The 15,504-nt window shown below is 38.6% G+C and overlaps 1 protein-coding gene across 3 annotated transcripts in view; it reads right to left on the reverse strand.

The window, feature by feature from the left end:
• The window catches only part of LOC149088015 (uncharacterized), a 517,816-nt gene that overhangs the window by 19,566 nt on the left and 482,746 nt on the right, over positions 1 to 15,504 (reverse strand). For all 3 annotated transcript variants that reach the window (XM_089243788.1, XM_089243779.1, XM_089243797.1), the window contains exons 15-16: positions 2,430 to 2,681; positions 40 to 243 (exon numbers count right to left, since the gene is read on the reverse strand). In XM_089243788.1, the coding sequence (XP_089099914.1) occupies positions 40 to 243; positions 2,430 to 2,681 (456 nt within the window). The remainder of the gene's footprint in view (positions 1 to 39; positions 244 to 2,429; positions 2,682 to 15,504) is intronic.

The raw sequence follows: 15,504 nt of genomic DNA on the forward strand, positions 1-15,504 counted from the left end.
GGATCGACAAAAATACTTTTTATGAAAAAACAAAGTTACCCTGCATTGTTCGAGAAGCTTATCACTGCCGAGACGAGACGCGATGTCAGCAATCTCCTGGAAAGTCTCTTCAGATATCGGAATGTGGTTGTCTAGATATTCCTGCAGGCATCTGATTTGCTGAACGATGCCCTCGGCGCTACATGTATTTGCTAGGCCGAGTTGAGAAACAAACCTCATAGCATCCAAAGCCCACTCATAGGACTAAATGAAGAAATAAAAGCACAGAAAAATTAAGCATTAGCTAGCTACATAGTTCTAGTAAATTACGCCAACTTTTGATTCCTTCTATATTATAAAACCATACAAAAATTTTCATTTCAATGATGTGTGGAATGATGAAAGGTTTCAGGAATCGAAGTCAGGTTTGAGAAAAATTCTAAGCAAAATTATACAGAAAATTAGAGAGGAAAAAGCACGGCAAAATTGAAAATTTAGTCAATTATAGCAGAATAACGGGCTGCCAGAAATATTTTAAAATTTGGATACAGTGAACATACTTACAAACTTAATGGGGGAAAGAAATCAATTGCATTTAGTTTTTTTGCAAAAAAAAAAAACATTTTGCTTTCAGTGAACAGAACGCTAATTAAACTTTCACATCTATCGCTTGACAGATGTAACCCTATTTATTGAAATCAACCCACTCTATAGTAAACTTATAGAGTGGAAGCTTAACTTAAGGCTTAACTTAGCTCATAGGCTCATTAGGCTTGGTAAAATTCATATACATAGGATGATTATAATTAAAAAGTTCCCGCACTCTCCGAGTAGTTTTTCCTCAAAAACTGCTTATCCAAATGCAGCCAAATTTTTAGGATATCTCAATGAGACCATGGGGGGAAGAGATTTATACAAAAAAAATAGTTATATTTTTTACCACCAGGTGAAAAAGTGGCAATTTTTTTTATTGCATTTTACATTTTCCTATGGTCCATATAGCACACACACATATATATATATATATATATATACACCAAGTTTCAATGGAATATGTTTACAACGGGCGCTACATAGGTTTGACTAATTTCAGTATACCGATACTGCTGAGATCAATGTAGCGCCCGTTTTGGAAGACGCATTACATTGAAACTTAGTGCATACGCTATATGGTCCATGGGAGAAATGAAAACCAAATAAAAAAAGCCACTTCATCTGGTGGCCAACAATTGAGCTTTTTTTCTATTTCATAAATCTCTCACATGGTTTCATGATATAAGATATCCTAAAAGTTTGGTTGCATTTGGATAAGCAGCTTTTTTAAGGAAAACCTCAGAGCACGAAAACTTTATAATCACCCTGCATATAGATCAGTTCCTAACAGAGTGAAGGAAAATTTAGACGCATAAGCATTACATAAGACCTAATTAATTAAGTCCAAAGATAGTTTTGCTCCTCCTATATTCCCATCTGTAATCCTAGCAAAAGGTAGTACGGAGTTCAGATATCAGACTAGGTCATAACCTTCAGAAAGTTGTCAAATGTGGCATTTTGGTTACATTTATTTTCTCTGCGCTTGCCTGCTTGGACTGGATTTTACTGTCTCGTTTGTCTATTAGGGCTTTAAACCAAATAAATCGCCAAATATTAATAGCAGCATCATCGTATTAATAAAACTGATGTGATAACAAGTTTCATGTCAGGATCACAAAGCGGGAAAACAGGCGAGCTGTAAAAAAGTATTTTTATTTCCCTCTGTGTTATGTGTGTTGCAACCGAAGGTCTTCGCACTCGATAAAGGTATAAAGGTAAATAAACTTCATTTTCCCTGAACTGAATCTTCATATAGACCTACTGAGATCTGGATACAACTCTCAAGAAGGATGCATGTAAATTGGTAAGCATGTACTTATTACAAGGCTATTAGACAATATAAAGCTCATTAATTGCTAAGTTTGTCTTCAGAAGGTAGATGGCAGCACATAAACAAATAAGCCTATATGATGGGTGCCCGCAAAAGATCCCAGCCTAGGAGTCCCGCTACAGGATGTGGCACAAATTTCGGAATGTGTGGGAAAAATTTATTCAAAAGGGAAATTTCGCTTGACGAGGTTACCATCACTGCTGAGGTGTAATGGTAGTAACTTCTCTGTGGCAGCAGTGTATTTAGTGAAATAAAGCCCTTAAATAAATGATTTAATGCTTTGGAAACTTTACAATCAAGCATGACCCCCCCCCCCCCACAAGAATGGGACTGACAGGGCCCCAGCCCTGTATTCCGGTACACAATTGCTCTTCTTTTGCACGGGGCCCCACCAGAGATCCCAATCCAAGGCCCTGCTGCAGGATGTGGGTGGGGATGGGGCAAGAAATTAAGTTCACGAAAATATATTTCATAAAGTGTGGGGGGGGGGGAATGGGAAAGTAAACGCCATTCTCACATGACTCACCTTATCGACGAGCTGATAGCACTTGGCAGTGTCTTCGATTCGTTCCCTGGTGCCTTCCAACTTCTCACTGAATGAACCGAGGTGTTGACGTAGGGAAGCCGCAAGTTCTTGGACACCATCGTTGTCTTCGGTGGTGTTCGTCGCTTGCGGCGGCGGCGATTCTTCGCGGATCTTCGGAAGTGTCGTCGATTCCTGTTGGCTGCTGAGGACAGACACTTCTTCGAGGAGGTCATTTCCTCTCTCGATTTGTCTCTGCAGCAGAAAATAATTAATCAAATCATTGTTAGAAAACATCGGCAATTACACAAATACAAAGTTAGGAGGGCAGGAGAAAAAAACCCCTCAAGTCACAACAAATTCAACATTTCGCGCGGGAAACGACAGTCGCAATGGTCTTTCCGCCGTCGTAAGGAAAAATATCCCTAACCATGCATCTTATTAATCCAAACGGGACGGTCTGATCGTCTGGTCTACGGCTATAGGTGCGTGAATCAAGCAATGAAAGCATTCGCATTCGGTTGTTCAATGATTTGTATGGTTTTGTGAACGATTCTTGAGCTGTTTGAACTGGACCCACCGGGAATCGGTTCCTTGAACGAACAGAAAGGAAAGAAAAGGATCGCCTCAGAAAAAGTTTGGATACCCACGAACGGATTAGAACCGCTGCAGGGGGTCATACGTTGCAAGATCGGCGCACTAATGTATATGCGCCTTATAGCAACACCATCTACAGCAGAGGGGCCTCCGCGCGAAGCTTGTGACGTCACTCAAGGTGGTCATTTCACCTATAGCCATTAGAAAGATCAGGCCGAAGCATGCGCCATCTTTACCCTTTTTTTTCTATATCCAATAGCGAGATGAGATGATCCCAAGGGCGTAGCCAGGGGGGGGGGGGGGGACTTGGGGGTCTGGTCCCCCCCCCCGAAATGTGAGAAAATGACCGAAAAAAGGGAAAAAGATGGCCAAATCCATTGTTCTGTCACTGTGGTCCCCCCCCCCGAACGAAATTTCTGGCTACGCCCCTGGATGATCCTATAGGTGAGATTATATATATAAGGCATCTGTATATTGGCGTACGCAAAGGGGAATTTTGGGGTTCTAACCTCCTCGATGGTTCTAACCCCCCCCCTTCCGAGCAAAGATTATAGTGTTATTTTGCAGGAAAAAAAGTTAAACCCCCCCCCCCCTCAGAAGGGAAAAAATCTTAAATTCCCCCCTCGAGAGAATTCTGCGTATGCATCTGTATAAAGCTTATTTACAGTGGCTATAGGTGAGATAACCCTCAATGACGTCAAGAGCGTCGCGCGGAGGGCTTCTGCTACAGATGGTGTTGGCTAGAGCCACTAGAAACCCAAGACCGGCTTCTCATGTCTCATTAGTATGAGACTTTTGGATCACGTGATATTTCCCTGTTTCTTTGAGAGACACATAAAACATATCCAAGGTAACCAATATGGCGACTTCCTGCGCAACTCATGAAAGAACCAAATCTAGATTAAAAAAACGTTGAAATGAATCTTCCCCCCCCCCTTTTTTTTTGACACTGATTTCAATGGGGATCATACTTTGCCTGACCGTCAAAGTGATGCTGATTCTGACGTCTATTCGAAAAGTCTCGGCCACTGTAAATCCCGGGCCAACTTATCATCTACCATTAGTGGTCACTGGAGAGAGAAAACCCCAGGTCCAATCATCATTTGCTATGAGTATATAGCCACTGGAAACAAAATGCCGACTTATCCACCGTTTGTGTGCAAAGTGTGATGCCAGTTTTGCCACATTTGCTGTTGTTGGGCATTCCAAGGTATTCTGAACATTTATCACAAAAAGTTTGATTTATTATTTTCTGATATTTTTTTGAGTAATTTTATTATGAGGAGCGCGGCAAATCTGGTTGCGCATCAATGGAGGACAATGAGTCCACCAGGGATTTCTAAGTTGCCTTACCCCCAACCGACTCGGTGTTTGTATCCGAGCTGCATCTAACTCCATGTTAAATTTCTGTTGTATTAAATAGTTGAACCTCTCGATAATGATCGCCCTTGGGACCGAAAATTTTGTCCGCTAACGGGAAGGTTCCATCGAATAGTTCATTGCTTTTGATAGTTGCTAATCATATGTAAAATCACTAAACGGTTGTTGAGGAACAGGGAATGAAAAGCTACTGTGAATCTCAGTGTATTAAAATACATTTCACAAAAGAGAAACATTGTGTATGACTCAATCGTGTGAGATGATCATTTGTATTTATCACAGTCATAATTATCATGATATAAATCAAAAATATCAGCCTTGATTTCAATAAAAAACAGATAGCCTATTCAATTCTTATTTCTTTACTAAAAAAAATGTTGATGCTGAGTTTACTGGAATCTGTTTTGCTGGTTAAAACCCTTTCATGAACACGGTGATTTCACACCAAAAGCCATGCAAGGATTTCGAAAATTCTCTTTTAAGCCTTCATTAAGACGTTTCTAAATTTTTCGATGGGTTTTTAAGGCTGTAGACACCATAGAGCTTCAATTATAAACACCCATTTTACTATATGAATTGCATTTTTACATTCTTTTAAAAGCTATGCATTTTAAATAGAAAATAAAGTGTGCATTATGTACACAAATACATCTCATCTGACAATTTGCCAAGAACAAATCTCTTTTGATCATGGATGCAAATTTCGAACAACAGTTAGTAAGGGGGAAAAAACAAATGTAATATATTTCTTATAGTAACCAAAAAAAAAAATTCCAGAAACTAATAAAAAATTTTTATTAGAAGACACTCTATTTCAATTTCCGGAATCTTAAGTTGATAAACGGCTAGTGAAAGTTCTCGTATGAATCCCACACGAAGGGAAACCTGCCAGAGAGCTTTTATAACAAAATGTGGGCGTTCGTTATGAAAGTTCTGAAGCAATAATATAAAAACCACGAAGGACGCCTCCAGGCAGGGAGGAGCCCCAAGCTGATTTTTCGGTTTATCGTTTGGATTCGGGCATAAATCTAAAACGCCAGAAGGAATTTTTTTAAAATTTATGGCAAAGATAGGCTCTTTAAACAACAGGCACGAAAGATAGGAATATATCTGACATATTATATGCATTGTATTATATTTTCTTCAATGCTTCGAGATAATCTTTCTCCTTTTTACCCGACGTATTTGCAAAAAGCTCACTGGGGTTCAAACGAAACTAAGATTGAATTCGTGTTATCTGTAAAAAATATGTATATGACTGCGATAGTAAAATAAGGGGCGGGGAAAAAACAGATCTGCAGTAAAATCTAGAGAAAAGTCAGTCATTCCAAAAAAAGGAAATTTCTACACACAGACAGAAGAAAAATTGATCAATTAGCAGTTTAGCTGTACTCTTTCACTTGCAATCCATGAGCTAGCATAGCTTCCAGTTTACTTACCCTCAGAATTTCAAGAAATAAACCGTTTAGCTACACAATATGGCCAAAAAACGAAATTGTTGTGTTCAAAAATAAGCACATTTTTGATGAACGATTTCGTATTCAAATCGATTACATAAATTCAAATTCGCAGTCAAAACAAGTATTGTATTTATTAATTTATGCTAATTTTTAATTACAGCGAAAAAATGACATTTTTAGTTGGCTTTTTTCCGAACTAATTTACGAAAAGCAGTAAAACCTGACGTTTAAACCGGTTTACACTACTCTTAGGATCCAAACTTTACTGGACAACTAGAGCCATCTATTAGAAACACTGCAAACTAAAAAAGACAAAAAGCCGGGCAAATTAGAGGATTGGCGTAGAAAAATACGCTGCCCGAGTTTTCTTCAATTACTGAGAGGATTGAAACAGTGACAAACCATTACAAAGGCATGAACTATCACGCATAATACTGGCAACATTTAAAGAAGTGGCAAACCTTTGTAAAGGCATGCACATGTCTGATACGCATTGTTATTAGGGAACCACGGTAACCAAAGTAAACATTCCTAATGTTATTGTTAAGGCGGAGAAACTATTGTTGGCCGTCGGGTTTTCGTCCATTTCGGGCACTTGCCCAGCTCTGACGAACTTTTAAAGTAGCCTACGGTTCAATCTTGGTCCTGTTTGGTATATGTGCAAAATTTGGCGACGATCGGTCTAAAATTGCAGATTTGTATAAAGAGCAAATATAAGATTTCACCCATCACACTTGATACTGAAAAATAAAGGTAAAATCAAAGAAATATTAGGCAATGCTGGAGATCAAGCAAACAGACTTCATCACGTGGCATCTCAATAGGAAATTTGGCAGGGCCCGTTAAACGAGAGACCCATAGCACGTCTAGCTACTTCTTCAAAAGACAACATCGTAGGCGGGCTTTACCCACCAATGTCATATCTCAAATCTTCCGTCTCTCTGCCTTCTCATCTCACTTGACGTTCAAATACAAACACGGTCGATAAGAAATAATCACAGCGGCAAACCTCTTCCCCCATTACTTTTGACTGTATGCATACTTTCTTTTATTTCGTGTCTTCTTTGTATACAGGGATGGTAACATACAGTGCATCATCTCTAAAAAATTGGCCCTGAAGACTGGAGACAGGGAAAAGTCGTAGGTAAAAGAAAAGTCATTCTCAACCTACAAACACTTTTTCATGACTGGACTCCACCTGATCCACGGCGCCATCGAAGGCTGGCTTTGTTTTATTATATTCATTTCACGTCTTGGACACGTTGCGAAACCCTTTTTTCAGTCGAAATGAAAGAGGAGTATGCGACGAGACGAAAAGACAGCGGTAAGTTTATGCGGTCATGAAAAATACAAATTCCCTTCCCTTTTTAGAATGAATTATTTGGTGAATTAATACGATGGAAATGTATTATCGGAGATAGAAAAGAAAGCAAAACATCAACTTGAGAGGTGTAAGGAACCTACAGAGAAGAATAAACTGTACATTTCAAATGGAAACGTGTACATCACAAGGTGAGAGGGTTTCCAGCTACTCAACGACTGTGTCTTAGAATACAAAAGAAAATATACAAAAATTACCCAAGTTTGTTAAAACAGCAATTGATATTGGCATGGAAAAATTGTTCACCACCAATACAGCTGATCAGTAAGTTCGATTGTTTGGAATTTATCCCTTTATGTACATACAGACAAGTCACAAGTAGATGCTTGATGAGCCTGTGCAAAAAAACATTTTAACTCCCCTCATAATGTTAGAGAAGTTGAAAGGCGAAATTTGAACCATTTCTGGTCTGGCACCCGGGCACGAGACCCGACCCCCTCAGTTGTGGCTCTAACACACAGTACTTGCTTATTATTACTATTAGCTCTGTTTGTAAGAGCCGATAACATTCATGGCAATCTTTTTCGTCATTTGGCAGGAATAAGGGTGATAAAACGCCAACAATGAAGCTTCGATCGAGCTTGACCGCGTTTGCACAGTTTTTTTCTTGGTAGCTAAAGACTGCAACTGAACCGCTACCGCATTTGTTAGTTTGAGGTGAAACTAAAGTTATTCACCAAACATGTCAGGCTTTCAGTCATCATCGTTGATATTGTTACAGTGATAACGAAAGTTATTAAATTTACTATGAAAGGGAGCTGAAATCGTTGGGAGGTCATCAAAAGAGCATCGGTTTTTACTATTACTTGATCTTCATTCAATTGTATAATAATTGAATTTATGAAGATTTTGTATAATACCCTCTGACGAACTTTCAAAGTAGCCTACGGTTCAATCTGGTCCTGTTTGATATATGTGCAAAATTTGGCGACGATCGGTCTAAAATTGTAGATTTGTATAAAGAACAAACATACACACAGACACTTTCACATTTATGTATAAGATTTCACATTTTTGAACCCGGGCCTCCTGGAAATTTCGCAGCTCTAACCAATAATTGAAAACGCTTATTTGAACATATTACGGAACAAAAATAAATGAGAAAGGGAAATCAAATGTTAAAAATTAAATTTTACACGGTTTCTCTCTGAAAGTAGACATTTATCTCAAACGTATGTCACCGTTTTCTGCTAGTCGGGTCCTGCCAAGTGTCAATGTTAAATGCGGTGGATATGGAAGTTGAAATCTGTATGGCTCGCATATTTAAATCAATTTCACATATAAACAATAACGATATCCAAACCCGGAAAAGCCAATTTCTCGTAACACATGGATAAAATGTAAGACAACCGGGAAGTATTAAATATCAAGCTACTGAATTCGGTGAATAGATAGCGCCAGAACAATTCCTGATAATTTCAGGATTCTCATATGTGTTAATAATACTTCATAACTCTCTCATGCGATAAATTCATCAAGCACGTCAAAATGGAAACAATGCCCATAAAATATCTCATATACGAACCAGAGGTTAAGTAACAACCGAGTGGATTGAACTCCCGCATAATCTTCCTGTTATAATAATAGTAGTAAGACATCAAGTGTGGGGGTAAAAAAAAAAAAACAGTTAAAGGTCAGCGAACGAAAATTGCAACTGCAAAAACATAGGTTAGGAGGAGAGCAATTCCAGTCCATTTAGGACCGAGCGAGACGAGTAAAAAGAATGGCAGTAATTGAAACATTCAACAAATAACCGAGAGATCAGTCAGTATATCAATTGTAACATCCAGTCCATTTAACGTCGGGGAATTACACAGAAGCCAAGTGTAACAGCCAACTGTACTCAAATTGAGAGTCAAGTGCAGGTTCAAGGATAGACGACTCCAGAATTTTTTTTACATTTTAAATGTATAACATATAGTAAAATCATTCCCGGAAAAGAAGCAAAACAAGACGATTTCTTTAATCGTTCTTATTCTTGTCTGGGTGTATGCTTCCGATGCAATGCTCTCTCTAAATGCAAATGACCTCCTCTACGGTAATTATATGAACATTTTCTTCGATGGAATTTGAGCATCTGTTGTGCACGTGCCATCATTTAATCTCATTAACAAAACCATTAAATTCTACTCAAAAAAATTCCTACTGTTTAAATCTTTTAAAGTATTTTTCCTCTTGCTTTTTAGTTACAATAATACTAAAATGTTGAGATAAAGAAACTGATTTTATCGTATGTGGTAATGCATCATTTTCGAGGCACTTTTCTCCCGATTCTTATAGTAAAGGCAGCAGTTCTTCCAAGTGAAACACTTTCAGTTCGGCCAAGTAGTTCAGCTTCATGCATTCAATCGATATGTAATCGTGGTCAGAGCCAGGGCCGTCTTAAGAGCATCACGGACCCCCGGGCCAAGTGGTTTTTTTGAGGCTCTACCGGGTAAATTCTAGAAAATTTCAACCAAATCTCATTTTTGTGAGCCCCCCCCCGCTTCTTCTCTTGAGGCCCCCGGGCCGTGCCCGGGTGAGCCCATGCGTTAAGACGGCATGGTCAGAGCAATATACAGGGTGTCTCAGAACTCAGGATGAGAGGGATGATTGAACTCAAGACAAACAATTCTTGCATGGAGCCCAGGGTTGCAACTCATTTATTCGGGGGATACGTGCATCACTTTTCTTCAGAAGTCACTAAAATATAGTAACATTGCTCACATCATGAGCTGCGACAGGGAAATCTCATACACGGCTGGAGAGGGAAGGGAAAAAAATCCTTTCTTTCAGTCACCATATTGTTCCCTTTTTTCTCCAAAGGTGTTATGTGTGTGCGTGTGTTTGTGTGTAAGAATGGGGGGGAGTATCTTTTCCCTCCTTCATTCTTAGGGTTACTTTAGGAACTTCTTCCTGATTTTTTTTGGGGGGGGGGGTCGGTGTCTTATCTTGCGTTGACCAACAAGTTTGTTTGCGATCCCAGATTCCATTGCAAAAATTGTTTGTTTGACAAGATTAAATTTTCTGGTATGCAGTAAAGGGCCGAATTTGACTTGAGAGTTCCTAAAGAAAGCCACCGTCATGATTCTACGCGCGCGCGACTAGGGTCAAAGATGTCAGTTCATGAAATGGTTTCTAAGTTTGGAGGGGAGGCCTCTCTCAAAACTATATAGCTGTAAGCAAATGCCCCCTAGTATGTATAAATCCCCCCCCCCAAAGATAAAATGCTAACTGACCAACATAATGCCATTCAGGCAATTATTGTCATTGACATAAGCGTAAGCAGGATTTTCTCAAGGGAGTGGTGTTCAATTTTTTTTCTCTGAAGGGGAGGGAGTTATGTTTTTTCCTAATAAACACTATAATTTCGACTCGAAGGAGGTGACCCTGGTCCTTTGCGTACGCCAGTGGTCATTGATGACATTCACTAAATTTTGCCAAAAATTGCAATTCATTGCTTTAAATGCAAATGGATAATTACTGCTGAAGGGTGTAGAAATAAAGAAATATGTGAAAATCACATTATCTCACCAGAATCAAGCGAGCTTGAAATTCTCCGATCGTTCGTAGAAAGTCGATGACCAGAAAACTTGCTCCACACACAGAGCTGACAGCTAACGAATGCAGGCGTATTTTCAATTTCTCTTTATAGGTAGTCATGTCTAAATATCTTTCTCGCGACGGTCGAGATCGGAACTGGGTTCTGAATCTTCTTTTGAAATTAGCTATTGATTTGGATCAGATCACGAAACATTTTCGGAAGTACTTTTCTTGATTGTGCCACCAGTTTCTTATTTTATCAAATAAGAATTCGCAAATAAGCGAAACAATTGGTAGTACAGTAAGAAGTCCTCCAACGAATTTGCAAGATTCGTTAGCGAATGGAAGTAGATTCCTATATATATATATATGCGGTTTTATTTTGATTAATGGAAATGTATATCGCATTTCACGTCTGCAATAATCTCATCGTTTACTTGCAGTACAGCCTGGTATTGAATTTATTACTCGCAGCATATTTACTAAAAATAAATATGTAGTACTCATGAAAAAAATAGAATTTTTCCGTCTTTCTTGAATAAATTTTCGAACACGTATCACTCACGGTACAACCAACGCTTTCACCAACGTTAATTTGACGAGATAAACTCATATCACGTACACACATGGGGGGGGGATGACGTATGAAATACTTTCCACGCAGTCATCTCCATTCTCGACGAAGTCCTACATTGAAGAACGTTTAGGAAGAAATGTTTGAAAGAGTAGATCCAATACTTCAGTGCACAGGCAAAAATTAGGAACGGAACGATAATATGAAAAATTCAAGAGTCATCTTCATAGACTTTTCACAAGAACGGTTTCCAAGTCCGTTTCTTTGCGTAATGATGCAAGGTTTATCACTACAGAAAATCCACCTCAATGATAAATGTGGAACCTGTAATAATTCACAATGTCATACGAATTCTCTTTGATCCCGTACAAGCTTTCTAAAAAGATATCCAGAGACACCGCTACAAACCGTACACTAGCAAGATAAGCTTCAATATGGGACATGATAAGAAAATGTTATTTTGCAACTGCGATGTTTGTTTTCTCTGTTCAAGAAAAGGCGAAGATATTTTATTTCTCCCCCTTCATGAATTTATGGCCCGGGCAAAGATGATGATAATATTAATGACACTGGAGGCAGAGAGAGAGAGAGAGAAATGTATTTGATAATACGATAAAGGGGAACAAATTTTCTCTTGAAAGGATAAGTGCAGTAAATGATAAGAACGACACTTTTTTAATGATTTTTGAATACCTCACCGACGTCATCACACTCATTTCATTTCGCTGGTAATGGAATTATTAAATGCAATTTGCCATGTGTATCAAGATTCTGAAGATATTGGTATTATTTATGTTCTCGTTTTTCCTGTCTGAAACTGTAAATGACTCGAATTGACACACTCTCCCACGTTACTAATATAAAGGGTGTCCCATAAATTTTCTGAAATTTTAGTGAGAAATTTAAGTTTGAAAATTCGTAAAAATCGAAGAAATCAGTATATTTGATTGCGGTTTGCGAAAAAGTAGTTATCATGAAGAGGGATTTTTTTTGGAGGTGCAAAAAAAAAAAAAAAAAAAAAAAAAAAAAAAAAAAAAAAAAAAAAAAAAAAAAAAAAAAAAAAATTAGTTCAAATTTTTGTCGATAGAGGGGGCTGAACAAAAAGTCTGGAAATATGGAAATCAGAGTCCTATAAAATGCAAGGTCTACGATCAACGGCTCACTTCTGAATTTTCCTATTGCTCGCGCTTGCATGAGGCTTTCACTTCAACCATTGTTGAAGTTGTTTTACCTCAGCCACGGATTGCCGGCTGGCACTTCAAGAACATTTCGGACGCAGAAGAGATTGAAGAAAAGTTCAGGTCCAATAACTCCTGTCGGACTTTCGTACAGTGCCATCAATCGACAAAAAAAATTTGTCTATTTTTTCTGTACCAGAAAAAAAAGAAGATTGTTTTGTGTATGCGCCCCCCCCCCCCCATATTGCAGCAGGGTTCCTAATAAAATAGGCTAGGATCTTTGGCGAGCCCCACAAGAGCGATTTTTTCTGTGTGAAAAGAAAATGGATAAGAGTCGTCCCGCGCCCTGTCAGCTCCTCTTGTGGGTGCCATGGCTTTGTGGCAATGATAGTGTCACGAGTTAGGAAAAAGTTGGCCACCCGAGTCCTAGAATGAGCTGGTAAACCCGGTTAAGGCGTTCTTATAGAACAAGGGTTGTTAACCTTCATCAGCCACGACCCAAAATGAACGGTAAAAAATCAGCTTCGGGACCCATGGGATTGTTTGTTTTTTAAAATTAGTGAAATCAGTGCCGCAATAAGTACAAATAATAAGCGTGGATTTATGCGACCCATCTCGGAAGCCCCCCTCGTTAAGAACCCCTGATGAAGAAGCTACACATCTGCAGATAGATAGCATGATGGTAGGAATTTCATGACATTTGAGCATTTCAAACATGCTTTTGGTGGTGTTTAAACACAGTGATGATCAGGGTGGGTCTTTTTTATTTTTCTTCTATGCAAAATCACACAAATGTAAAACACATTCACTGGATACTTCTTTCAATTAAATTCTCAGACCTGACGAATTTTAAGAAAAAGTAAAAAACCCAAAACGACCTTAACTCCCTATTTAAAGAAATATTCACGCAGAACGGGAAACATGGAGGATTTAGAACTATTCCCTCGTGGTATTTTCAAGCGATGCGAATAGACAATTATCTAAACAACTTCCTTCTTCGCATTAAAACAAATTATAAACATTAAACTGGAAAAATTTCAATTCAAGGTTACTAGTCATTTATCTACTTCAGAAAACTGAACCAAACCACGACACTGAAACGGTAACTGCACCAAATTAAACAAATTATGTCTTTTCACCAATTATAAGTTCAACCTTCGGACAACTTCTTTCATGTTCTCCCTTCATGTTGAATTAGAAGATATGAAAGAAAACAACACACAAGTTTGCGAACAGTCGGTTGGACGTGAATGAATTATGGTCCTCCCATGAATGCGCGGCGGGGTGGGAAAAAAAAAATGAACGGAGTGGCCGTCACCCGAACCAAATTGATGATCGGGATGAGTAAACACTATGCAAAACAGCACAGAGATCGAGAAATCGAACGTATCAAACGCTGAATGCCACATGGTTGATATATATGTGTGTGTTCGAATTAGTGAATAGGTGCTAAAACGTGATGAACAAGAACACCGACCTACCTTGACCCACTAATAACAAAAACAAACTCGGTAGTTCACTAAATCTTGGGGTGGAGGGGGGATGGCCATTGTGAATGAAAACAAGGAAATCGGGGTCTTTATCAACAAGAGACCCGCGAATAGGACCATATCAGGCTGCGTGACCTCTATCATTGCTAGTTGCGGCGGCGGAGGATAAGATGGTGGTGGTGGCAAAAAATAAAAAAATAATAAAAAGTAGGCGATTAGATTAAAAATGCCTCGCCTTATAATTCACACTGACTTTTCTGCAAGGGTTAAACTGAGCTGCACGACACCAATGATGCCGAATTAGCTGCTGAAATGCACACGATATCCCTTTCAGATTCTGGTGCCACAAATGTGTATGGGCTGTCTTTTCTCGTTGTAGAACTTAAAATTTTCAGGGGTTTTCGTTGAGATAGTTTCCGGGAGAAGGTGCCTCCGGGAAAAGTGTGATTCATTACATAAAATTTAGCAAAAAAATTTGCATGTGAAAATTAATATACCCTGCATCATCTTTGCTTAAAAAATTGGAACGAAGTAAATTATTGCTTCACAAAAAAGAAAATAAAATTGAAAAAAAATTAAGATTTGCTGACATATTTATGTTTTTAATGCATTTTTTGAGTATCCCAAATCCAATTTTTTTTTTTTTTTAAATGACAAAACATTAATGCTCGGGAATGAAATGGATAAGAAACATTCCTGTGAAAAATCGATGATATATTCGTTAATTTTACATTTATGTAGTAGCTTTAGTACTGGAGATCATTAACATCTGGTGACTATATGACCCGTTTTTTAGGATTTTTTTGCACAAATGTTCGTTTATTCCGAGTACAGTAGACGCCGCATATTAGAATCGCAAACAATGTTATCAATCGGGTTTGTTGTCACTTTCGCAAAATACGGAACAGACCAATATTAATCATAACATCGAAAAAAAAAAATCTGTTCCAAAAAATGGATTTTTTTTTACATACATGTAAGAGAAAATCGGCAAGATTAAGCATTTTGCAAACTGTTATAAGAAAAAAACAGAGTTATTCCGTTTTCATACGTCCTGTTTGACCAAACGGGACTTAGATTGGCTAATCGGGTAATTAGATTGGCTTCTGATTTCTTTCAGATATAGTTATGAATCGGCTATTGATATCAGAAACCCCGAGTCCCTATGTGATCGCATTAAGCGATCGGCACTATATTTGAGGAAGCTGAAAACTTGAAAGCTGCAGAATCTCTACCCGACCCCTTGAATACGTAAACTTGAAGTTGCCTGTATAGCAAAAGAGTGACGTCAGTACTACCCCCATAGCCCAATGGTTCTCGATGTGTGTTTCGACAACCTCTGTCAGGGGCGTCGCAAGGATTTAGTGAGGTCTTTTGTGCCAGTTCAGTGCATTGAAGTGATATATTTTTCTAGGGTATTCTGGGGAGCCGCGGAGAAACACTGATAGGGCAAAGAGAGGAGTGGATGAAAAAAGTTTGAGAACCACTACTATATG

Source organism: Pholcus phalangioides, unplaced genomic scaffold, assembly GCF_987345545.1.
Source record: "Pholcus phalangioides strain wild (caught in Gottingen) unplaced genomic scaffold, Ppha-v1.0 ptg000003l_1, whole genome shotgun sequence".
Taxonomy (NCBI): Eukaryota; Metazoa; Arthropoda; class Arachnida; order Araneae; family Pholcidae; genus Pholcus; species Pholcus phalangioides.